The 25095-nt window shown below is 36.6% G+C and overlaps 2 protein-coding genes across 9 annotated transcripts in view; one reads left to right on the forward strand and one right to left on the reverse strand.

Moving 5' to 3' along the window:
- Nucleotides 1-20637, forward strand: tbc1d2 (TBC1 domain family, member 2; the record flags this gene model as incomplete). 3 transcript variants are annotated; one of them, XM_079893588.1, is made up of 15 exons in its annotated part: nt 137-259; nt 1767-2207; nt 3592-3736; nt 6488-6611; nt 8338-8447; nt 8536-8738; nt 8838-9221; nt 9727-9837; nt 10129-10301; nt 10605-11105; nt 11627-11747; nt 12330-12515; nt 12689-12810; nt 13858-14053; nt 20530-20637. In XM_079893588.1, the coding sequence occupies exons 2-15, from the start codon at nt 1770-1772 to the stop codon at nt 20635-20637; spliced, it is 2922 nt and encodes a 973-aa protein (XP_079749714.1). In that variant the 5' UTR covers nt 137-259; nt 1767-1769. The 3 variants fall into 3 exon arrangements, with proteins under 3 accessions (XP_079749716.1, XP_079749715.1, XP_079749714.1); XM_079893590.1 differs by lacking the exon at nt 20530-20637 and having other exon boundaries at nt 1-259; nt 1770-2207; nt 13858-14422; XM_079893589.1 differs by lacking the exon at nt 20530-20637 and having other exon boundaries at nt 122-259; nt 13858-14422.
- Nucleotides 16441-25095, reverse strand: part of slc44a1b (solute carrier family 44 member 1b) — a 26118-nt gene continuing 17463 nt past the window's right edge. For 2 of the 6 annotated variants that reach the window (XM_079893593.1, XM_079893595.1), the window contains exons 12-16: nt 24823-24906; nt 23824-23961; nt 22490-22726; nt 21002-21106; nt 16441-19032 (exon numbers count right to left, since the gene is read on the reverse strand). In XM_079893593.1, coding sequence (XP_079749719.1) covers nt 19009-19032; nt 21002-21106; nt 22490-22726; nt 23824-23961; nt 24823-24906 — 588 coding nt within the window. In that variant the 3' untranslated portion in view covers nt 16441-19008. Of the gene's footprint in view, nt 19033-20744; nt 21107-22489; nt 22727-23823; nt 23962-24822; nt 24907-25095 lie in introns of those variants that run through there. The other 4 variants (XM_079893594.1, XM_079893596.1, XM_079893591.1 and 1 more) reach the window with 2 other exon arrangements.

A 25095-nucleotide genomic window follows, 5' to 3' on the forward strand; every position in this document is an offset into this window, starting at 1 on the left:
GCTTCGAATCAGTGTATGAAGGCGATGCCTATTGCCTCACGACACGCCTGCCTAACGTCCGCAATACGACCCACATTTACATCATTCTGATGTGTGACATTTCCTGATTTCCTTCATGCTGGGAGACAGGGACTCTCTTCGAGAAATATGAATCATTCACGAAGGAAGTGTTGCAGTGTGCGAGTTGTTTATAGTGCCATATAGACGCGCCCTGGACAAACACATGGACTAAAGAACCTTTAAGCTTTTTAAAGACAAGGTATGTGATTATTATTAAATGTTGGGTTATGTTAGTGTGTGTTTTGTTTCAGTTTATTTATTCCAAATGACAGCGCGAACCATGCGCGCGTGTAACTAAGTTACTTAAGGTGTTGACTAAGATAAGACTGGGTTACCATTTTTATGTATTGTTTCATTAATAACATTAACATACATTGTATAATGTTTAACAGTCTATTAATGTACATTAAAATTATTTGAAATGTCATGCAGCTTGCAATTTGAACCTATATTTTCTATATGAATGTATGGTTTAATGATATGAAGCATAATGTTTGTTAATAAATTATTAATACAGTTTACTTTAAATAATTACCTAGAGTTGTATATAAATGCTGGTAATATTTAATTGTGAAATCTGTTTAGGTTGAAACTGAAATGAGTTAGCCTAGCATATTGTGCAATTCGTTTGAAAATGGTATTTTGTATGACGATTAATTCTCCTTGCTTTTTAAAAATGTATTATTATTTCGAAGTAGGATAAGATGGGGTAAGATGTCCCAAGATGACCTCCTCGCATTAATATTTTCCCTTGACCATAGCCTACATAGAAAAATTTGTAAGATTTTCTCAGTCTAAACAGTTTTACGGTTAATTGCTCAAAAAAAAAAATCTGTGCATCTGTGACATTGCATTATGTTGAATATCAACGTTTTTTGTGTCTATGTATTAGCCTAATAGGGATGAACACATTCATGTTTTTAGATTTATGGAGAAACATATTGTTTTTATTTTGAAGTAAGAAGATTTTGTAATTAATGGGGTTGTTATTAATAAATTCCATGCTTGTGTACATGAAATTAATTAAAACTTATAGACTATAGACTAAGGTAAGTGAATTAACTTCAATTTGTGTTGCTATTATGACATCTTCAATGATAATGTTGGCAATTAAACATAGGCTATGCATATGTGAAAAACTCTTTATATATATATATATATATATATAATATATATATATATATATATATATATATATATAAGTATATATTAATACGAATCTATAAATGACAACAGTGGGGTAAGATATAATAATAATAATAATAAAATAATAATTTTACATTTTGTGCTATTAGTACTAAATTAGCACGTTTCTATTTATTTCCCTTAATAAAATATAGGCTGATATATTAACATCCAGCACATGCTAAACTTCTAAATATGTTTAATTTAATAGTAAATGCACTTAATGCACATTGTTCCTAAGCGGACATCTTACTCTTTAGGGGTAGGCAAGTTCGGCCCTAGAGAGCCGCTGTCTTGCAGAGACACACCTGAACAAGTCGAACAATGTCTTCTTCAGGATCACTAAGGCTCTCTAGGACCAAACTTGCCTACCCCTGGTTTAGTGTATTAAAATAGTATGCATATATTTTACCGAAGCTCTATTTGATCATATTCTTCTGGTGTGGCTATGCTGATGGACATAATTGAATTACTTGGACAACATTTTGTCTGATGTCACTGATTCTCTTTGTTGAGATAAGCAGATGGAGAGCAAGGAAAGCTCCAGCACTCTACCTCCACCACCAGACATGTACGTATCTCCTGTGGATGAGTGTGTCAGAACCAGAACTGAGGAGAACCAACAGCAGAGTTTGGGTTGGTCAGATGGGGCACAGGCTAAAGAGGACACCAATATCCATGCTGCTCAGCCTGATGGGACCTCTGCCACCTTCAGGGCACCCGTTCAGTCCGGCAGTAAACTATGTGGCTACCTCAACAAGCAGGGTGGACCTCTCAAAACCTGGAAGTCCCGCTGGTTTGCCTACGAGGAGAAGAGCTGTCAGCTGTTTTACTACCGCATGGCACAGGATATCAATCCTCTGGGTAAGGCGGATCTGTCTCGGGCCACGTTCAGTTACCCGTTGCAGGGAGAGGAGGGAACCTTTCATATACAGACACCAGAGCGCACTTTCATTCTCAAGGTAATGTTATCACATGGTTTGGTTTGAAATAACAGGCTTCCATAAACTGTGATTTTTTTTTTTAAGCAAAAAAAGGGGGATGAGCTGCTTGGGATGGGATGGTAATTGAGACCAAATCAATGAGAAGAACATGGCAACTAAACAGGGGGGAAAATAATATGAAATTGGAGGGAATATGTGGTTGTGAAAATAATGAATAAATGTCAATGCCTTTCATTTGTTCTATCTTCTGTTAAATATGAAATGTTATTAGGTTAAGGACCTGGGAATATTCATAAAACATCTATTGGACTAAAATGAAAGAAAACAAACAAAAGTGAAACCATTGTCTAATGACAGTTCATGATTTAAAACATTGGAGATTCTAAAGGTCAGTTGCTGTTCAAATAACAAGCTTCAGGCATACAAATGAGGGATGAATATAAAGCCTTACTTATTATTATTTTTCTTCTTTCTTTCTGTTTCTATCTTTTTTTCTTGTCTCCAAAAAGCTTGTTGTTATCAGTAGAGTCAGACAGTCCTTACACATCACATTCTTGAGTATCAATCGTGCTGAAACTACGTCAGAGAGAAAAGGCTGCTTGCTGTACATATCTTGATAAAGTGTGTTCTTCTGAACAGAATTTTATCTTTTAAATGTTTAAAGGAACACGCCGACTTTTTCGGACTTTAGCTTATTCACCGTATCCCCCAGAGTTAGATAAGTCCATACATACCCTTCTCATCTCCGTGCGTGCCGTAACTCTGTCTGACGCACCCACCGCTAGCCTAGCTTAGCACAAAGACTGGAGGTAAACGGCTCCAGCTAGCATACTGCTCCCAATAAGTGACAAAATAATGCCAACATTTTCCTATTTACATGTTGTGATTTGTATAGTCACAGCGTGTACAAATAACAAGGTCACATGATGAGACACAGCCATCGTCTAACCGTATACATACTAGGAACTATATTCTCAGAAGGCGAAGCACTGCTACTTGGGCGGACTGATCCTTTAAAATATGGCCTGCCGGAATATTAAATAATGTGGTACTTCCATAAAGGGTCTCTCCTCCTCATTTGATTATTTAACATTGGGGTTAAGTGTGGAGGAATAACGGATGAGCATCTTGAGTAAGACAACAATGCTTTAGAAAACTTCCTCTAAACAGTGACCGGTTGCATAAACACAGCCATTATGTTTTATGTCAGTGTCTTAAGTTCTAGTGTGAGCCACTAGCAGTTAGTCTTGGTTTTCGGTATCAAATTAGGCTAATCTACGTTTAACTGATTTTAAAAAGCTATGAACAGTCTTAAAGAAAACTTGTAATTTGTAAAGACTAGTCTTAGAGGGTTATGCAACCGGCCCAAACGGTGTGTCTTCAAACATCATTCTGTTTTCAGGCAGCTAACAGGGATACCCAGATGTACTGGTTGCAACAGCTGCAGTTGAAACGTGCCCTTTTCAGGGAGCAGCATGTTGAACATCAGTCCATGCCAAGACCAGACAACCTAACTGTGGAAAGCACTCCATCAGCAAACTGCCCTGGTAAGAGGAAGACAATACGAAACCTAGCATTCCTCATTTATTTTAAAAAAGTTACATTTAAATAGTTACTGCACCTTGGAAATTACACTGTTTATGAAATATGATCTGAGGGGGAATTTACTTAGTTTTTCAAAGGAAAGTCTAGTTTGGCCAGTCATGTGATACTAAGTTAATAGAAAGTGAAAGATCAGCCCAGTCAGAACAGAATGCTTGGAATCTGTGCATCAAAATAATGTTTTTTTTATTGACAGAGGAGTTTCTTCACCTTCAAACTATTATAAATCCTTCAGTCAGATGATAATCTGAGTCTATTATATGTTACTAAATGCTACCTACATTTGGTGTTCAAGATAACATCCCAATTGTTTCTATACAATGTTACTAAACCATAGGCTCTGAGCATGAGCACAGTCCAGAGACAGAGAAAGGAAACGCCAAGTATAGAGGGAGGAAAGCACAAGATTAGCGCAAGGGGAGCAGCTGAGAGCGACCAATCAGATAGCACGTTACTCAGCTGGTTGCATTGTTTTAGTTTAGTCATCATTAGCCCAAGGGGCTTATTTGTAGAATGCTAACCAGGACTCATACAGTCTGCAATTATGTTTGTGCATGTCAGCTATGTCTATCAGATCTACTCATTCTGTTATCTGTCACAGCAGGAGGGTGCGACAGGAAAGAAAATGTTAATCATCTGCAAGTTTTAAACGTTTAGTAATTCTGGAAAATGGTGGGATGGATGTTGATATCCATCTTATTCCCTATGTCGCAGGACAGCTATGCAACTTACTCTGGTTTGCACTGCAGTGAATATCAGGGCTGCATGGCACTTAGCTAACAATCTGGGGTTTGAAGTGAACTGAACACAAAATGAATGCTGAGCTCAGTTTCCATGTGCACTTAACCTAAGAGGAGACACTTAAATGACTGAGCAAAAAGCCATTATCCACTCTCATCTGTGAGAGAAACCTTTTCAATTTCTATGCTTTCACAGATCAGTAATTCATGACACAAATATAGAAGTATATATACTTATTATAAAGTATTACCAGAAACGTTAGTACATCTTGAGTTACAAAAATATAGAGCTGTGTGAAAACCCCTGTGACAAACTTTTGCACATGCAAATTAGCTTTTTGGCATATTTGCTGGAGTGTTGTTATTTTTAACTGAAACGATTTCATTAGCATTTATTGAAATAAGGCAGAAATAGAATAAAATGTAAATTAATATATAAAATATAAAGAATAAATCAAAGAAAATATAAAGAAAAATAATTAATAAATTAATATGTAAATATTAATATATAAAATAATGAAATAATAAATGACAGAAGCACATAACAAAATATACTAAAGTTACAATTAAAATGAAAATGAAAGTATAAAAATAAAAGTTAACTCCTATGTACTAACATTTAAATTAATCAAAAAATATGTTATATGTTATAGTCTGACATTTAATTTAAACAGATTTATGAGGCACAGAAAACTTTTGGGATTTACAGTAGAAGTGTGGCAGCAGTAATTTGATAGAAAATTGCGTGTTACTGCTACAGTATATGACTTATTAATATTGCAAATTGCTCTCTTCTCTTCTTATCCCCATCTCTTCTAATTTACAATGCTTAAATGCATCATTTCCAGGAATACAAGTAGGGTTGGGCTTGTCATTGCGATAAAAGCACTTTCATTCCTTTTACACAGACACCCCCTTCCAACCTCAAGCTCTGAAATCCAGGCATTAGGAAACAGCTGTGGGATCAGAGTCAAATGCAGGAAATGAGGAATTGTATGTCTGAGCAGCTGAATCAGTAGAAAATCCAAAATATTGCACCACCAGCCAAATATAACCTAAAAGTATTCTCAGAGACTAAAATAATATTTGTTTATTTCACTCTGTGCTAGCTATGGTTAGCATATGGATCTTTTAAACAGCACTTCTTTTATTATTAGGAATTTCAGGCATGCTGAGACATGTACCTCACCCTGCGTTAAACGCACAACAATGTGTGGTTGCGTCATTAGAAAAGAACTAGGTGGAGCAAGAAAGAGCAGAACATCACAGTTTCCATAAAGATATTAAAGGAACATGCCGACTTTTGGGGAGATTAGCTTATTCACTGTATCCCCCAGATTTAGATAAGACCATACATACCATTTTCATCTCTGTGCGTGCCGTAACTCTGTCTGACGCACCCACCGCTAGCCTAGCTTAGCACAAAGACTGGAGGTAAATGGCTCCAGCTAGCATACTACTCCCAATAAGTGACAAAATAACGCCAACATTTTCCTATTTATCTTATCTAACTCTGGGGGATACGGTGAATAAGCTAAAGTCCCCAAAAGTCGGCGTGTTCCTTTAAGCAGCACAACTATTTTCAACAGTTGGTAATAACAAGAAATGTTTTAAGCAGCAAATCAGCATATTAGAATGATTTCTGAAGGATCATGTGGCACTGAAGACTGGAGTAATGATGCTGAAAATTCAGTTTTGCATAACAGAAATAAATTACATTTTCAAATAATTTAAATAGGAAACAATTGTTTTAAATTGTAATAATATTTCACAAAATTACTGTTTTTGATCAAATAAATGCAGCATGAGACTTCTTTCGAAAAAAATTATAATAATTTCTTACAAAACTAATAAGAAACAAGTTTCATTATCTGAAAGCATCTTGTTATACTGGACTATCAGATGTATTTAACACAATGGGTTTGTTGAACATACTTTCTACTTTCTTTTACACAGCTAACTTCTTGCCCATGGTGAAGACTCCTTCTGGCCTGGTGGGTGAAGAAGCTGCCAGTCTGCCCGCACCAGGATTAAACAACCCCCTCAATATGTCAATCAAACATCCGCTAATTGAGCTGCAGTGAGTACATGTACTTATTATGTTTTCTCTGTCTGTTCTAAAAAATTCACAAATTGGACACTGGCATCATGGCATATTTTTAGGGTAAAATGAAAAGTACATCACACTGAAAATCTGCGTCAGCATCTTCCAAGAAAACGGTGTTATCTAAATTTCTCAAGAATTATTATTTTAGGGAAGTTATCATTACTCTGTCACACACACATACACTTCCTGACATTTTATATGTATGAGAGTGGACAGTAACAAAGTACATTTACTTGAGTACTACTTAAGTACACTTTTTGAGTATCTGTACTTTACTTGAGGATTATTTTTTCTGGAAACTTTTTACTTTAACTTCACTACATTTGAAAGACAAATATCGTACTTTTTACTCCACTACAATTCTGTCAAGGTCCTTGAGTAGAAAGTAGTAACGTCAGTCAGGGGATGATTTTGGTTGTGGGAGTTGCGTTTTGGTTGGAAATGAATGTCGGGTTGACGTCAGAACCTGATTTTCATTTTCAGCGTTGGGTTTTGTCATTGTTTTGGACTAGCTTTATAGATAACAGTAAGGCTAACATATTCATTCTAAAAGCCAAAAAACTTTAAATTGGGGACTTTTTGAGGGAACAGCCATTTGGGTGTCCGAAACCATTGTGGACTTTATTGAGTGCACTTATTCAATCTCATATTCAATCCCACTACTGGAACTGTGTTCTAGAAATACATATGATATTGATATGAGGGTAGGTATGCAGGCATAGATTCAGAGGCATAAGGTACTGTAAGTATTACATACAACAGTGCAACAATAATAAAACAATGCATTGACATTTACTTTTATATACTTTTGATACTTAAGTACTTTTATAAACAAGCACTTCTGCACTTTTACTTAAGTAAAAATCGGTCTTTACAACTTTTACTTGTAACGGAGTAATATTTGACCAATAGTATCTGTACTTTCCCTCAATTAAGGAAGTTGTGTGCTTTGTCCACCTCTGCTTTTTTGGTGGCTGAATTATGTAGGCATTGCAACGTATAGTCTATCTAATATGAGATTAGGAAGTAATTGTAGTTTCACGTCTGTCTCAATAAGGATGTGGTAAGTTGCTTCTATGTCTGAATAAAACACATCATGACAAACACTGTTTCATCATCATCTGAAATGTCAAAAATCATTCAATTGATTACATAATATACCCACAAAGGAGTATATATGGAGTTAATAAATGAATCTGAATAAATTCTAAGGCAAACTTTTGCTATTGCTCATACTTATGATTTGTAAGTTTCAATATCAATACTAAGTATTAAACTTCAGTACAACTTGTCCTGCACCAACTGTGCTATGGACATGATCCAAATCATGAGGTTTTTGCTTTTACTTTTTTTAAGTTAAGTTTTTTTAAGTTTGACTCACAAATGTCACTGGATGGTTGATTTAAATTGGCAATGAAACCCTTCAGACTGAAATTGGAGGGACCAAGCTGTATCTAGATACTTGAGTGGGTTCTGTTAATTTGATCCAGTAAACAACCACCCAGAGCACCCTAAAAACTACCTAATAACATCCTTGTAACCACTTAGAAAACTTTAGCAACCACATAACAATGCCCTGGCAGCCATCCACAAAACGCTTAGCTTCATGTTGCAATGTTTACACTGGCCTTTTTCTTCAAAAAAAGTAGTTGTTATTGTGAGTCATTTCTTCAGAGGTGTCTCTGTGTTTGATAAACAGGAACACAATGCACAGTTTCCGTAACCGGCAGTCACAGGAAATTAGACAAAGTGTTTTCCATATTGACGACCCAAATGACACCCAAAAAACTCCCTCATCTAAGACACACAGTAAGCGCTACTACTTTCTCACCAGAAAAAAAATAATAAACAATTGATTTAAATGTAAATGCTCATGAATGATCACCTTCCTCCTCAGCTTTATCAGTTCCCACACCCGGATCTTCTCAAACCCCAGAATCCCCTTCTAATGCCAGGTGTGTGGACCTGCAAAAAAATCGTCTATCCACAGTGTCACAATCCAGGAAGAGTTGCAAAGAAAAGTTCCAACCTCTAGAACTAGACAGATCTCAACTTCAACATGAAAAACTTTCCCTGGCTGAAGAGGTCAAAGCACAGAAGGTAAAGTGAGGACATTAACCACCACTTCACCTTCATCTTCCTGCTGGATTATTTATTACTCTATAATCTACTAAAAGCTGCATATGTATCATTTGTCAGGAGTTGGTGTTGCTGTTACATAAAGTGCTGGAAGATGCTCAGCTGGAGAAACGAACCTGTGCTCAGTTTCTAGCTGCGGAGGGAGAGCAGGAGCGCTTGGAGCTCCTGAGACACGGTGAACGGCGTGCAGCCGAACTGAGAAACCATGTGGAGTCCCTGCAGCAGGAGAACGAGATCCTACGGAGGGATCTGAACCAGAGGGACTCTCATATCGCTGAACTCCAAGAGAGTGTCCAGCTCCTGATGCACAAGAACCAGGCCAAACAGGAAGTGATACTGAAGCTATCTGAGAAGTTAGCAGCCTGTGGGGGAGACCAGCATTGCACAAATGGGCTGGAAACTGAGACCTTCAAACAGCTAACACTGGAGAATGTGCATTTGAAAGTGAGAAAATAAACTTTTTAATATATTTACTGTATAGATGATATATGATTTTTTTTTTCATTTACACACATATATAAGTGACAGTTAAGACATTTACAATGTAACGAAAGTTTTCTATTTTGATCTTTCTATTAATCAAAATATTCTTGAAAAAAAAAATGTATTATGGTTTTCACAAAAATATTAAGCAGAATTATTTTCGCCATTATGATTTGCAATCATGACTACCATTCAAAATTTTGAGGTCGGTAAGATTATTTTTCTTTTTGAAGAAATTAATACTTTTATTCATCAAGGATGCATTCAGTTGATCAAAAGTGACTTTGACATTGATACAATTTTTTTTTGTTTTTTTTTGTTTTTTACTTTATACTCATCAAAGAAACATATTAGAATGATTTCTGAAAGCATTGTTCATGAATAGTTTGTCCGATTCTGAAATGGCTGTGCCAAGCATGATTACAGCTCTACTGTAAACACAATCATGATCATATCTCTATTTCAGGATGATTTGAAAGCATATAAAACCCAGAACCAGTACCTAAACTCTGAGATCTACCAGCTGACGACTCTTTGGAGAAAAAGTTCAGAACAGGAGCAAAGTCTGATAGTAAAGGTGAATTTTTTTCTGTCAAGTTTTCTTGCACCAAAACAGCCATATTTTCTTGCTGCTGTGCTTTAAAGACGTCTTTACACTTTGTTCTGCTTGGCTAACCTCTTCATCTGAACACTGAACAGGTCTTTATGAACTTTCAAGATTTGAGTTTTGAAAGTTTGAGTGTGCTTATACAACTTTAAAGGAAATTCCATTTTTAGAAAATGAATCTTATGGCATGATTGTTTGGTAAATGTCACTAAAAAAGAGTTTGAAACCAGATTCACTATAGCTTTACTATGTGTGTGTCAGTGTGCTGTTTTAGAGGCCAATAACTGTCAGATGGAAAGCAGATATTTGGGAATCCTCCAGAAACTCCAGGAGAGTGAGGAATTGAATCCGGAGCTGAGGGAAGCAATCAAGAAGGTGCTTAAAGATGCAGTTCAGGCAGACCTGAAAGCAGCCATCAAAGTAAACCCCATCAGGTACACACAGTCCCATCAGTTCACCTGTTCATATCTTCTTTGGAGCTCTCAATTCTCATTCACACTTGGAATAGTAAACCATTCCAGACTTGGATGGAAATAAATGACTCAGGTTCATAGACATACTGAGATTTAGAAAGAAATAGCTCAGTTGTTGCTTAGATAAGGCCCCTGCTAAAAGAAAGTAGAAGAAGATATGGAGCTTCAATTAAATAACGTGCATAGTCATAGGACTTTGACAAACATTTATATGGCAAACTGTTCTGTTGGAAAAAAAAATTCACAATTCCCAACATTCTACAGTGAGTACGATGAATATGGATTTAGGATCGCAGTAGACTACAAAGCTGAGGACCTGAAGCTCCTTGCTAAGATCCAGGCCCTGGAGATCCGATCCCAAAACCTGCTGAATAACGAGGAATGCGATGGGCCGCTGTTGGCTCGTTGCGCTCAGCTCCTGTTCGGACTTCCTGAAGCTGAACTCTCTTCATCAACAGAACTGAAGGGTCTACTCCGGACAGGCTTGCCACGCGAGTACCGCGTGAGGGTTTGGCGTTTTATGATACAGACTAGAACCAAGACGTTAAGAGAGCGTCATCCCGACCGCTATCAGGAGCTGTGCGAGAAGAGCAGAACCTCACCTCACCTGGTGCCCAGACAGATCCAGCTGGACCTGGAACGAACGTTGACCACCAATCAATACTTTTCCCCTCCTTCGAGCCCCTTGATTCAGAAGCTGGAGAGAGTTCTGCAAGCGTTCTCATGGCAAAACCCCACCATCGGCTACGTGCAGGGACTCAACAGGTAATCACAATCCAAGCGACAACTGGTAATTGGTGCAGAGCCACAATAGACATGATAAAGAGAGAAATGGCTTTGATTGTTGCAGTAATCACTATAACTTTTTAGCTGAATATTGGCCACTAAAAATTGTAATAAATGGGGAATTGTGTATAACACGTTACTAAACCAAAAAGTGCCAGATTTACTTAAAAATGTCTATTCATTTATTAAAAAAAGGCTTTTTTACGTGCTTAATTTTACATTTAATGTCATAATTGAGTACACCTCTTTAACACCCCTATCTACATATAAAATGTTTGTTGTCTTGTCTGCCATGCTGAACACTTGAGTGCCAACTAGCTATTTAGTACTAACATCATGCTGACCATGTCATGTGATATACTGACATCTAGTGGTCATTTGTTGATCAACAACTTGCTGAAGAGGGCACATTACAGGCTCATCAGATTAGGGGTAGGTTTACCATGACACCTCTATGCAAAAAGAAAGGTAAATACCAGCATCTATGTCACTGTGTTCAGACTGGCGGCCATCGCTCTGCTGGTACTGCAGGATGAGGAAGATGCCTTCTGGTGTCTGGTAGTGGTTGTGGATTACATCATGCCTCACAACTACTACACTAAAGACCTGCTGGGCTGTCAGGTGAGAACTTGGAAAATCTTAAATATCTTTGTGAATCTTAAAATACGCTTCTTTTACTTCAATACTTAATCCTAAAACTTGATGCATTTGATGTAAAACCAGTAATTTTCTGTAATATTATGGCAATTTGAATCAACTGTTTTCTATTTTAAGTTTAATTTTTATTTTTTCTGTGATGACAAGCTGAATTTTCAGCATCATTACTCCAATCTTCTGTTACAGATCATTGATTCTAATATGCTGATTTGATGCTCAAGAAACATTTCTAATTATTATCAATGTTGAAAAAACAATTGAAAACAGTCTGATTCTTAAATTTTTTTTTTTTTTCAGGAGTCATGAATGAACAAAGTTCAAAAGAACAGCATTTATTACATTTTTTTTGTACCGATGTAAAAATCTTTAGGGTCAATGTAATTCATCCTTGCTGAATTTTTTTTTTCTTTCTTTCAACAACAACAAAAAACTGACCCCAAAGCAGTAATGTATATTACTCAAAATGACCCATGGTTCTAAAATGGCCCGTCTTCATTTTACTGTCTCTCTCACACACTTCTTCCATCTTTCTTCTCATCTATCCAGGCTGACCAGCGTGTATTAAAGGACCTCATGGCAGAGAAACTACCTCGACTCACAGCCCACCTGGAAGCGCTAAAAGTAGACGTATCACTCATCACTGTTGAATGGTTCCTGGTGCTGTTCGTTGAGAGTCTGCCTACCCGCATACTGTTTAAAGTATGGGACACCTTCCTGTATGAGGGAGTCAAGGTACCTTGGATCTATGACAGAGCATTCTTAGAAATAGTGTATGGATCAGTACTGGGTTTCTTTTGAATTACTGAACAGATTACAAACTAATAATAGTTTGATGTTTCTGAATACTCTGCGGAACATTCTGCTGTGGTTTTGTGGACTAAATCCCCCATTCATCTTTTTCATAGGTGATATTCCGATATGCACTGGCTCTTTTCAAATACAGAGAGGAAGACATCTTAAAGATTCAAGACAGTGTCGAAATGTACCAGTATCTCCGCATCTTCCCCATCACCATTGCAGATGGAAGGTGAGATGAAGGATAGAGAAGAAATTACTATAAACTGAGTGTGTATATACAGTAAATATAGAGTAATGAAGTTCTTTTACAGTGTAGAATAGTAATATTTTCTGTAGTTGATGCATTTTAAAGGTATTAAGACTTTATACAATAAATGTATGTATTCATAAAGCCTTACACTATACCATATAACAGTATTCATGGTTACACCTTTTAAGGATGAATTTTAACACAGGACATACCATTACATTTGGTGTTTTTAATATATATATATATATTTATTTATATACACACACACATAGTACTGTGCAAACGTCTTAGGCACGCTAGTATTTTCGCCCCCAAAAAATGGTTTTATGTGTCAGTAGGAAATATCAGTTTACATTTCCAAACATACATTTTTCCATTAATTGCAATAGATCTCCGTGAGGATCATACCTGCTGTTGTCAGGCTCATTGTGCATATAAAAAACTGGATTATTACAATTAATTTCAAAATTAATGTTTGGAAATGTAAACCGATATTTGCTACTGACACACTACAGCTAAATGTATACATTACTGACTTAAAACAATTGTTGAGTGAAATACTAATGTGCCTAAGACTTTTGCATATATATATATATATAATCTGTTTATTTCTCTCTTCCATTCAATTTCAAAAGAGCTCCTGGTATTGTAGACAGTGACAGTGTAGCTTTTTTCACCACAGTCAGACATCACCATATATATATAGATATATAAGTCATAGTAAAATAAAGCAGCCTGCATCTGTCTGAGCAGCAGTAACACAAATAGAAAACAGAATATGGGTCAGATGCTTCTGTGGCGTGGCTATTTTAAACATGCGCCTCTGATACTATGCATGTCTGCCGTGCACCTGCTCATTCCTGCTTTTAGTGCATGGATGGCATAGTTTAAAAAAACACAAAGAAAAGCTTGCTTTAGGAGAGTCTTTCCAAATCACATGTTTCTGCAGGAAATAAACATATCAGCTAGTTCATTACTGTATAGTTTTCTTATAATGTCGATATACCTCATCTTCCTTTTCCACAGAAAGCTGACAAGCATTGCCTTCAATGACATGAACCCACTGCCCATGAAGCTGCTACGAAACCGTCGCGCCGTGCATCTGGAACACCTCCGCGCTGAGATTAGAGAGCTGGAGAACTTACAGAAAGCATACAAAGCTGAACACGTCCGGTGCAAAGACAAAGAGCTGGACACCCTGGCTAGTGAAGATGAAGAGGAGGTATAGAGTAGTCAAACATAAGCTCTTGATGCACGTGCAAACGCCTTGAATGCTGAATGAGAAACACTACATAAAAACTCATCAGTTACTCACCCTCATTTTGTTCCAAACTCATATGATCAGCCATTTCCATTTAGTAAAAGTGAATGGAGATGGATTCTGTCCAAGAAAGCACTATACAAGTAGTCATAAAACTCTATTCTATAAACTCTATATGCACTATATTCCAAGTCTTCAAAAGTCATATAATAGGTTGCATGAGGAACTAACCAAAAAGCTTTTTATCAGGATGACATGAAGGTGAGTAAATCATGACAATTTCATTTTGCGACAATGACAATGCACAAATGGCTTGAACAAAAGAGTCAATCAGCAGCTGACCTCAGTATTGGGCATGTCCAGGCCCTACATATTTGCACAGATGCATATCTATGCCACTCTTCAGAAGATTCGGGGCAACATTTTACAGAAATAAATTTAATTTAGCAAGGATGCATTAAATTGATTAAAAGTGACAGTAAAGAGTTTTACTTTGTTACATTTTTTTAAATAAATAAAAATTCAAATAAATGCTGGGGTTTTTTTCAATTCCTCAAATAATCGAAGAATTCAACATTGATAATAAATGTTTCTAGAGCATCAAATCAGCATATTAGAATGATTTCTGAAGGATCATGTGACTGGAGTAATGATGCTGAAAATTCAGCTTTGCATCACAGGAATAAATAGGAAATAGTTGTAATAAATTGTAATAATAATTCACAATATTACTTTTTTTTTTACTGTGGTTTTTGATCAGATAAATGCAGCCTTGTTGAGCATAAGAGACTTCTTTAATTAAAACACCCCAAACTTTTGAACAGTAGCGTATATGTAACCCCTTCAGCAAAGAATTGTTTTTAAATTTGAAGCTTTTATGTTTTTTGTTTAAAGATTTTGTACTGTGCTGCTACTGTATATAACACATGCATGCATATATTATCAGCCTCACGCATAGTTTACAAACCAAAATGATATTATCCCGAAAACATGCACATAATAAATATAAAACTGTTTTTCACTCCAGTTTGTCTGTATATTTGGTGAAAACCCAGTGTAAAGTCTTGTCTGATCAGCTGACACTGAAGAAACAGTCATTTTTTCCCCCATTTTATTACTTTAAAAAACAGGATACATATGAAATCATAAATATAAAAATCAAACAAATCAACAAAAACTTAGTTCAATGTTACAAACAACTTTACTGCAGGTAAGAGCTAATAGCTAATATCACACCAGAAGAGTAAACTGATGTATTGCCTATCCATGACTGTATCTGATAACAGAATCGGCCTATTCCCCCGTGTGACAAGAACAGAAGCACAGTTTCCCAAAATAAAAAGGAGAAACAGACTCACAATCTCACCTCGAAAAATAAAAACAGTGGCTTGTCGCATAATAAAGCTATTGTTCTATCAGTGTTAAGTCACATGTATTCTAATGCCAAACAGTTCACGTTCCTACAAAAATGGCTCATTGTTTTAAAGAGTTAGAAAAATCCCTTGTCAGGAGCATGCAGGTCATTTGATGTGTGTGTGTGTGTGTGTGTGTGTGCGCAGTGGTTATGGGTTTTACTAGCTTGCCTCTAAGCACAGCTCGTCTGTCTCTTTCTAATACACACTGACAGGACTAGCGATGTCACAGCTGTTACTGAGATGCTTTCTGTGATTTAAAGAAAGAAAAAGGCTATGAACAAAAACAAAAGCTAACTGGTTTTCAACCAGAGTTTGTGCACTGCTTACATTTGGCAATATAAAGTGGAGAGCCAAAGACCATGTTTGAGGCCAAAAAGATCCTGTTCCAGTGATTATGACACTGGTATCCATAAAAAAACTAATAAAAAAAAAACTTTCTCAGGCAGTAAATGCCCAGTGTAAGGTCAGTTTTCTGGCCTAAATCCCTAAGTTCAATCATTTTTGAGTCCAAAAAAATAATAATAATAATTAAAAGACGCATCTCACAAAACTGTTTTTGTTTTTTTGTTTTTTTGCATAAACAAAACATTTTTTTGCATTGTGACATTATTGTATGACAATTAAGCACAATTGTCAAGATCATTATTAATAAAAATAATAATAAAATGGAATAAGTTTACTAAATTGCATTTATACCTCATATAAGGGCACATATGCCTGCCCTTGTGCTGATTTCAATAAAAGTTTATTGTAAAATAATAATAATAAAAAAAAAAACATAGTCTTAAAATGAAAACATCTAGATGCATTACAGAAATTAAAATTAAGCACGTTTTCCCTCGGAATTCTCATGAAAATAGTGTCACAATTACAAATAACCTTAATGGTTCTAATGTTCTTCATGCAAAATCATTTCTTTTTTCTTTTTCTTTTCATTTGGGGTGATGTTTTTGTGAGATTCACCCTAAAAGGCAAGTTCCACCGTTCATCTTTAATCACAACCTACTTGTTCAGTCATCAAGTTAATGTTACCTGATAAAACAGTGGGTTGGTTGCGTAAACCAGAAACTGCAACGTCAAGCAAATTAAAAGACAATTTTGTTGACAGAGAAGATTCTTTAAACATTTATGAAACATCTCTATATTGAATGCGCTATAAGACGATTTGAACTATAAATGTTTTACAGATATCTTTAATTCATCTCTGTGTTTAATGAATGCCATCTTAGTGCAATATTTAACATGCTTTCAGCATAAGTTTTGTGTGGCAAATGTTAAATCTCCTAGATTTTTTTTTCTTAATTCATGCTCTTAATATCTCACAAGTACATTTCTGAACCCTCCCAAAAAAACAACAACTCTTCATTTTAAGACAATTCACAACATTTCCCTCCAATGCAAGACACGAAAACATGGAATAAAAAAACTAAAGAAAAAAAAAACTATTCCTCAGTCAATATTTATCAATATGTAACATGACATGTTCAAAACATCCATACAAAAACTGCACACATCACAGACATTTTTGCTAAATCTGACATTTGTTAGAAAAAAACCCAATAGACTGCAGATCCTCAGCCACATCTACCACGTCCTGTCATCCGATGGGTTAGTTAAATTACTGTGAATGGTTAGATCTAGGTCTTTTTAAGGCTTATGAACCGTTTCAATTCCGAGTCTATGTGATCCAGCAGGGGGCGACATTCACTCAGTTGGTTAAGGCAAAATACAAGTTTTGTGTGACTCTCCTCCTCTCCCACTGTCTAGCAGAAAATAAAATGACGTTTCCTTTCAACATACTTTTCCTCTCAAGATTCCTTTCTAGATACACAAGTAGGAAGACTTAAGTTTGATGCAGATATGAAAGTCGGTGGCCCTAGAACTCTCACTAGCTTAAAGCGACCAAACTCTCCATGGGTTGCAAAGCAAAAGAGAACAACTGAAATGACTTGTTCTATGTAAAAGCTAACATTAGTACATATCTCCCAAAGTAGAAAAGGCAACATTGTGCCATACAGGTTGGATAAGGAATTGCACCCAAGGAGAGATCAGTGCTTTATGCTGTGGATCACCATCATAGATACTCATGCGCTCAGTTTCAGTCAAATGAGGCAAGGTCAAGTTACTTTAACAACCAAAGACAATGTCCAAGCCACATTACAGCACCAGAATAGCCCCACTGCTGATTTACAAACAGGAGTAGCCTTGCATTTCTTTGAAGGATGAATTGCTCTGAATTAGCCGTTAAGCTAACAAACCATTTCTACGTGCACTACCGGTCAAAAGTTTGGAGTCATTACAATTTTTTTTTTATATTTTTGAAATTAGTCTCTTATCCATATTAAGAATTGATTCAAAGTTACAGTAAAGACATTTAAAATATTTCAAAATGTTTCTATTTCCACAAAAATATTAAGCAGCACGACCGTTTTTAACAACGATAATAATAAGAAATGTTTCTTGAGCATCAAATCAGCATATTGGAATGATGAAGGATCATGTGACACTGAAGACTGGAGTAATGATGCTGAAAACTCAGCTTTGCATCACATGAATAAATTACATTTTAAAATATATTCAAACAGAAACTTGTAATAATATTTCACAATATTACTGTTGTACTGTATTTTTTGTTCAAATATATGTGGCATTGGAGAGCATAAGAGACTTTTCAAAAACATTAAAAAAAATCATCTTTTGACTGGAACTGAAGTCACCATATTGTGTAATATATTTGTTTTTGTATGTGCTTTTTGTTGTAAATGTCACTCATGCTCATAGTTACAGCAACTGTGGATTGTAGTTAGAAACCATTAACATCTTCCTCCCAGTTTAAGGAAACCCAACCCAGTTTCTTCCAGTACTAACAGACACAGCAGGAAAAAATTGACCTTTTGACCAGTTTTATCACAACTCAGAAACAAACTAAAAATCACCACCATTGGAGGGAAAGCAACCAACCAATCTTTTTACACAGAAGTGAAAGGCCCTCAGACTTCATTCTCAAGCATGGTAACGTTATTTTAGTCAAATAACACAACCAAGCATTTTCTCTTTTTTTTTTTTTCTTTTTTTTTTTAAATTAAGAAATAAAAAGCATAGATGCTTCAGTATTTGGATTAAAAGAAATAAATAAAAAAAAAACAAGTGCTGCACTGCAGTATGTGGGTTTCTCATAAACGCAAAGAAAATTTTGTTATGAAAAAATTGACAATAAAAACAGTGATTCTAGACATTATTAATACTGTGTTTCACTAGATGGCAACTGTTTGTTTTTTTTAGTCTTATAAAAAGGACATCACTACGAAAAATGCATCAGGCTTTTTAAAATATGCAGCGCTCCAATATAAAGTGCTTCATTACATTGTTATTTCATTTTTTTTTTACAGTTTCTTATTAAAATATTGTATTCCCTGGAGTGAAACCATAGTAAACATGTTACACATTGGTAAAAATAAACATTTTGGAATGTCTTTAAAAAGTCCCATGGGCTGATTTTGGTCAAGCGGAGCTTGTCCCGGGAGCCTACAGGAAAGAAAGACGTCATTAGTCCCAAACAAACCAACAACCATTCATCTGATCTGGATCTGGAGGAGTTAGTCCACTTCATCAGTTTTCAAGGAGCAGAATGCCAAATAGCATTGCAAAAAGCAGGTGTGAGAAGCCATGCTTATTGAGAGGGTGTTATGATGGATGGTAAAGGCTGTCTTGAAACCAGATTCTCCCCTCTAAAACACACCAACAATATTAATAACAACAGATTTCAGGAACACAGAGAGTATATGGGTAGTTGACAAATAATGCAAACTTTTAGTGTTAAATATAATGCGAAGAGTTAAGGGTTAAATAAGGACATTTATAAGGAAACATATATTTTTCTTGCAGTTCATGTACTGTAAAAAGATGTTTGACCCAAAAACGAACATTTTGAATGTACTTTTTTTTTTTTTTGCCCAGTCAGATGAACACGTTTGGAACAACATGAGACATTTTTCATTTTTGGGCCAACTATCCCTTTAAATAATCTTGTGGAGTAAAAAACGATATTTTAGTGGTATTTTTTTAAGTTCCCCTATAGTGCTATTTTATAGGCTCCTAATTTTGTTTTGGAGTTCTCCTACAATACAATGAATCCAAAGTAAAAAAAAACAAGTAAAAAAAACCCAGAATTTTCTCATAATATACATTGCAGCATCACCTCATTTCTCACAGTGAAATGGTTCGATAAAGGATTCAGTTTCTCTAAACCCGCCTTACCGAGAGACTACTCTTCTCTGATTGGTCAGATATCCTTTGTGGATTTGCTTTCGCAGTGCTGAAAACATGTCGACAACACGCACCAAACTCTTCCAGTCTCAGCTAAAACTACAATGTTTGAAGGTCAAAGTAGACGTGCTTCGCGGCGGGCAGCCAATGAAAGCCATAGGCTGGAATTATGCAAATTTGTTTCAAACCTACGTAAGTTCGAGAAGGAAATATAACTGGAATTACTGACGACTCGTTACAGGCAGTTCAGAATCGGTTTTAACTTTGATCTTTAAAACTTTGCAGAGCTTTTAAACAGTTATATTACACACTACACAAAAGGTAATATCCAAAAAAGCACTTTAAAATAAATATTCTGTACCATCTCTCAATTAGTGTCAGGAAAACTGCATGTCAAATAATAATAGAAAAACATAAAGTCATCAACTAGTCATCCTACAACACATTGACTAGTCGATTTTGAGAATCTTTAATAGCATGTCACACAAAAGAACCTGGATTAACATTTCATGTCAACGACCCATATACAGTCAGTCCCAATATTATCTTACTAAACAAACTAAACTGACCCAATAGTATTGTGATAGTTTAAACTCACGATTTGCAGTGGTTTATCCAGTCAGCCAAGAGTTAAGTGTCACCAGCTAAATTGCTAACTAAGAACTGTGGAGAATCCTTTTATATTATAGATCATAATATGACCATCAATGTGAGAGATAAAGTCTTTCCCTTCCCCTCCTCCTCTTGTTTTTCCAGCCTGGCAGTTTCAATTATCTTTCCTCCGAAGAGCAACATGGTGTTTTTAAGGCCACGGATATATCAGTAGAGTTTATAGCCGCCATACGAGTTCAAGACAGTCAGTAAAAAAAGAAGAGGCAAAAATGGAATGGGAAAAAAAATCAAATAATAATCCACCGATAGAAAAATAGATGCTCATGCTCTGTTAGTGCGATGCATAGAAAGATGGATGAAATGATAGGAGGGGAGGAAGCGTTAGTCAGCATGCAGCAACAGCCACGGGTGTGTTCTGGAGCAATGTGACCAGGAAGAAGAGGGTGGAGGTGGGCAGGCTGACAGACAGGAAGATGATCATGTCTTGTGTGAGGCACAGCACCAGATTGTGCTCCGTCAGGGCCCAGTCCACCAGCACACACAGCAGCAGATAGTACAGGTGGAACTCCTGGAGCTCCTGCCACTCCGCCCCTGCCTCACCCACGTCACCACTCACCATGGCCTTAACCTCCGTCAACTCTACCTCTTCCTTGGGACGGGCGCGCTTGCTGCGCCCCCGCTCCTCCATCGCCATTGACCTCCTGCTGTTCTCCACAAACTCCTGCAGGAGATGAAAGAAAGAAGTCAAACTACAGTCCCGCACACCTGAAGGCTTTTTCACTCTAGGTTCGATTTCTCAGCCTGAATTCATGTTTGATTTACCGGTATGTAAGAAGCATAAAGACATTCTAATGATAATTAATCACGTTTTAATTCCCAAATTCTCATTACTGTCCTCTTTTTATATATTTTAAATATAGATAGATAGATAGATAGATAGATAGATAGATAGATAGATAGATAGATAGATAGATAGATAGATAGATAGAGAGATATATAGATATATAGATAGATACAGAACAACAAATACTACAAACACACATAAATTATATTTACACAGTATTTGTTGTTCTGCCTTTTGTACTGATTTAAAAAAAAAAAAAATCCTCACAGTATTTTAATACAATAAAATTACTTCATGTCAGTAATGAGAATCACCACTGAGCATAATATGAATTACATTTTAATTATGAAACATATGGATGCATGATCTACAAAAAAAGATCTACTTTTTTATTATGAAAATATTATCCAAATGCAAATGGGACCAAAATAATGCCTAAAAATGTATTCAAATCTTTATTTACAATACTTTTACTTTTATTTTATATCATTTTGAAAATCTGTTGAAAATGTTGTTTTCAATTCCAGTAAAACAAATCATAATTTCCACTTTACCTTGTTGATTTTGTGAAGTAAATGATGCTTAACCAATAGCAGATCGTTTCCACGAATTGTCAGATCGTTTTCAAACCATTTCTTACACCAGAAGACCATTTTCAAGCAGACTAGGGCACAGTCCCTTAATGTGCAGTTGGAAAACAGCTTTCCCGCCAAAAATAAAACCGTTCTGAATTGATGCCAGTGATTGAAAGACTGAACACATATCTTTAACCAAAGAAGCTCTCAGAAGGAAAGCAGTTCCAAAGTCAGTTGCTGTGCTACAACCTTTACGGTTAGTGACTTTGCATATCTGAAGGGCTGTGATTCTGTGCAGCACCTCAAGGCTCAAGCCTTCTCTTTTGATTTCACAAAGCTGTTGGCTACACGATTTGGCTGACTATGTGAAAAGGAGAACGCTTTCATAAGAGTGCACAAGAAACCAGCCTTCTGTGAGTTTGTTCCTCCTTGCAAAATCAACCAGCTTTTCAAAACAAAAGGTGAAAGTTGTCCAAGAGAGAACATCTGGGACACCATCTGAATCTTAAAATATTAACGTATCCAGGCCAGCAGAGAGCCTGCATTCAAAAGAACGAACGAAGCTACAACACAAATCAGAAACGTGACTCAGATGGCAAGTGCGCCCTCAACACTGAGACTATTTATGGCGACAGACGGAGAGATTGCACAGATAGTCTGCAACTTTTCTTCAGCGTCGACTCACCATCAGGGCCTTGTCCATGTAGAACTCCCTCCCAGGTGTGCCATTGTTGTATTTGGTGTCGATGGCAAAGCAGAGGAAGAGCACGTCCACTACGATCTCGAAGATGGACAGGAAGCAGTGTGCCACCAGGAACGCGAACAGACACACGATGATGAGCGGCAGGACCCACTCGGTGTAATCCCTCTGATAGTTCAGCGCTAACACCCCAGCGAACGCCGTGCACGACACGATCAGGATCTGCACGGTACCCAAACGCTCAATTAGCAGCTATAACAACCAAGAAAGAAATCCTACTGGAAAGATTTTGGTTTACAGCATGGGTTGCTTAACCATCAAGGCGTTCTTGGTAAACCAGCTTCATCAGATTGATGGTGAAACGGCTTAACCAGTAACATTCTGTCCAGCCCATCGGTGTCCAAACTCGGTCCTGGAGGGTCCAACTTGCCTCAACACACCTGCCTGGAAGTTTCTAGTATGCCTAATGAGACCTTGTTTACCTGGTTCAGGTGTGTTTAATTGGGGTTGGAGCTGAACGTTGCAGGACAGTGGCCCTCCAGGAGCAGGATTGGACATCCATCCACACCAGCACATCCAGCATAACCAGCTTGAACTACCATGAGAATTCATGCAGATCTAAATTTTCTAAGCTTGTGACTTTGAGTTCATGTCTGTTTGAGGACATAAAAGTTGACAAATAAACTTTTAGCAGCAATTTAATCATTTAAAATTGAAAATGAATTAGAAATATAACCTAAAACTAAATCTGGCCTCATTATTAAAACTCTTTTCATGAGTGAACTTTTTTGAGATGAAATGAGAGTTATGCTGGACGTAGGACATACACTACAATTCAAAGGTTTGGGGTCAGTAAGATTTTTTTTTTAAAGAAATTAACACTTTAATTCTGCAAGGATACATTAAATTGACAGTAAAGACTTTTTTAAAGGCATTCAAATAAATGCTGTTCTTTTGAGCTTTCTATTCATTGAAGAATCATGAAACATTAATAATAAGAAGAACTGTTTTTTGGGCACCAAATCAGCATATCGGAAATTTGGAATGATTTCTGAAGGATCATGTGACACTGAAGACTAGAGAAATTATGCTGAAAATGGAATAATTTATCACAGGAATATATATATATGTTAAATTGTAATCATATTTAACACATGTTTTACTGTATTTTTGATCAAATACAAATACTTTTTTTTTTTTCAAAAATCTTGCTGACCCCAAACTTGAAAATGGCACTCCTCAAACCACTGAATGAAACAGTTTACCTTGCATCATTTATAGTTCTTTAAATATTCAACTACTACTATACTGTCTTTCACCTTGCCCAGGAAGAGAACGAAATCTCCAACGGTGTTGATGGTCGCCACCCTAAGAGCGTTTTCCACCAGGATCATGAAGGCATCACGGGCCGAGGTGCAGAAACTGGTGCTGTTTATGGCCGTCGCCGCATAAGCATTCTAGAAACAGATTACAAGAATTAATAGATCACAGTTCTTTTCAAGTCCCCCTGGAGTCAATAAATGTATCCCTTAAAACTCATTTTTGATCACTAAAATTACATATTGAAATGTTTCTGTGAAAATAATTTCTCCATGCCTTACAATAGCTTGAATGTAACTCTAAACCCTTGCCTCATTATGCGGAACCATGCATATGCAAATTAGTCCCCGCCTCAAACTCACACAAGTTCAGAGATCCATTCGGTCAACTTTACTGTAGTAAACGCTGCACAATGGCAAGTGGAAATACTGGTTTAATTCAGCCATATATGTTTGAACCAGAAACTGATTCAAAAGAAGAAGTGGAAGAGTGAATTATACAGGCTCTTCTATAAGTCGATATATCAGAATAGTAATGCGTTTTATGTATCGCTCTCTACAACGTCAGACACATAATGGTATGATTAGCCTTTGGCTTGACTACATTATCAAACAGCTAATAATGTGTTGCTAATGTTACACAAACCATGTTCCAATTTGCCATCTCAGAGTCAGACAGCTGCCTTCTAACAATCAGCAGAGAGTCAGTGGAGAAAGGCATATGGTTCATCATAACATCGTAATATACATCATATATATAATTCACCCGATTTTCATTTCAACAGAAAAATATACTTCTCTTGAGACTCCCCTGCTTTGCATCATAGTTAATGATATGCTAAAGCCCGCCAGCACGTTTAAGTGATTGGTTAGGTAGTTTGTGACGTAGAGACAGGGACGATTTCAAACCGATTTGCACATGGTTTGTCTTAAAGCATATTAAAAACACCACACAGACAATTTCTACCTCAATTTGCAGTAATCCATTAAGTGACCTACCTGATTCAGATAGTTGAGGCACTTCTCCAGACACCACAGACAGCAGATACAGGCCTTCAGCATGCAGCGTGCACAAGCGTTTTCCTGTGGGGCGCGTAACATGGAACAGAATCAGAGCGAGCGCAGATGTTACCCACAGTGCATGTCTGTTGCACATTTGTCAGCCACTACCTTAATGCTCCAAATCTGTCTCTATAAAGCTGGTGCTGATATCTATTAGAGTTCATTATATTCCCAAGATCACTAGCCATATATCAAGTAAATGATAGTTCA

The sequence above is a fragment of the Squalius cephalus genome (assembly GCF_949319135.1).
Source record: "Squalius cephalus genome assembly, chromosome: 14".
Taxonomy (NCBI): domain Eukaryota; kingdom Metazoa; phylum Chordata; class Actinopteri; order Cypriniformes; family Leuciscidae; genus Squalius; species Squalius cephalus.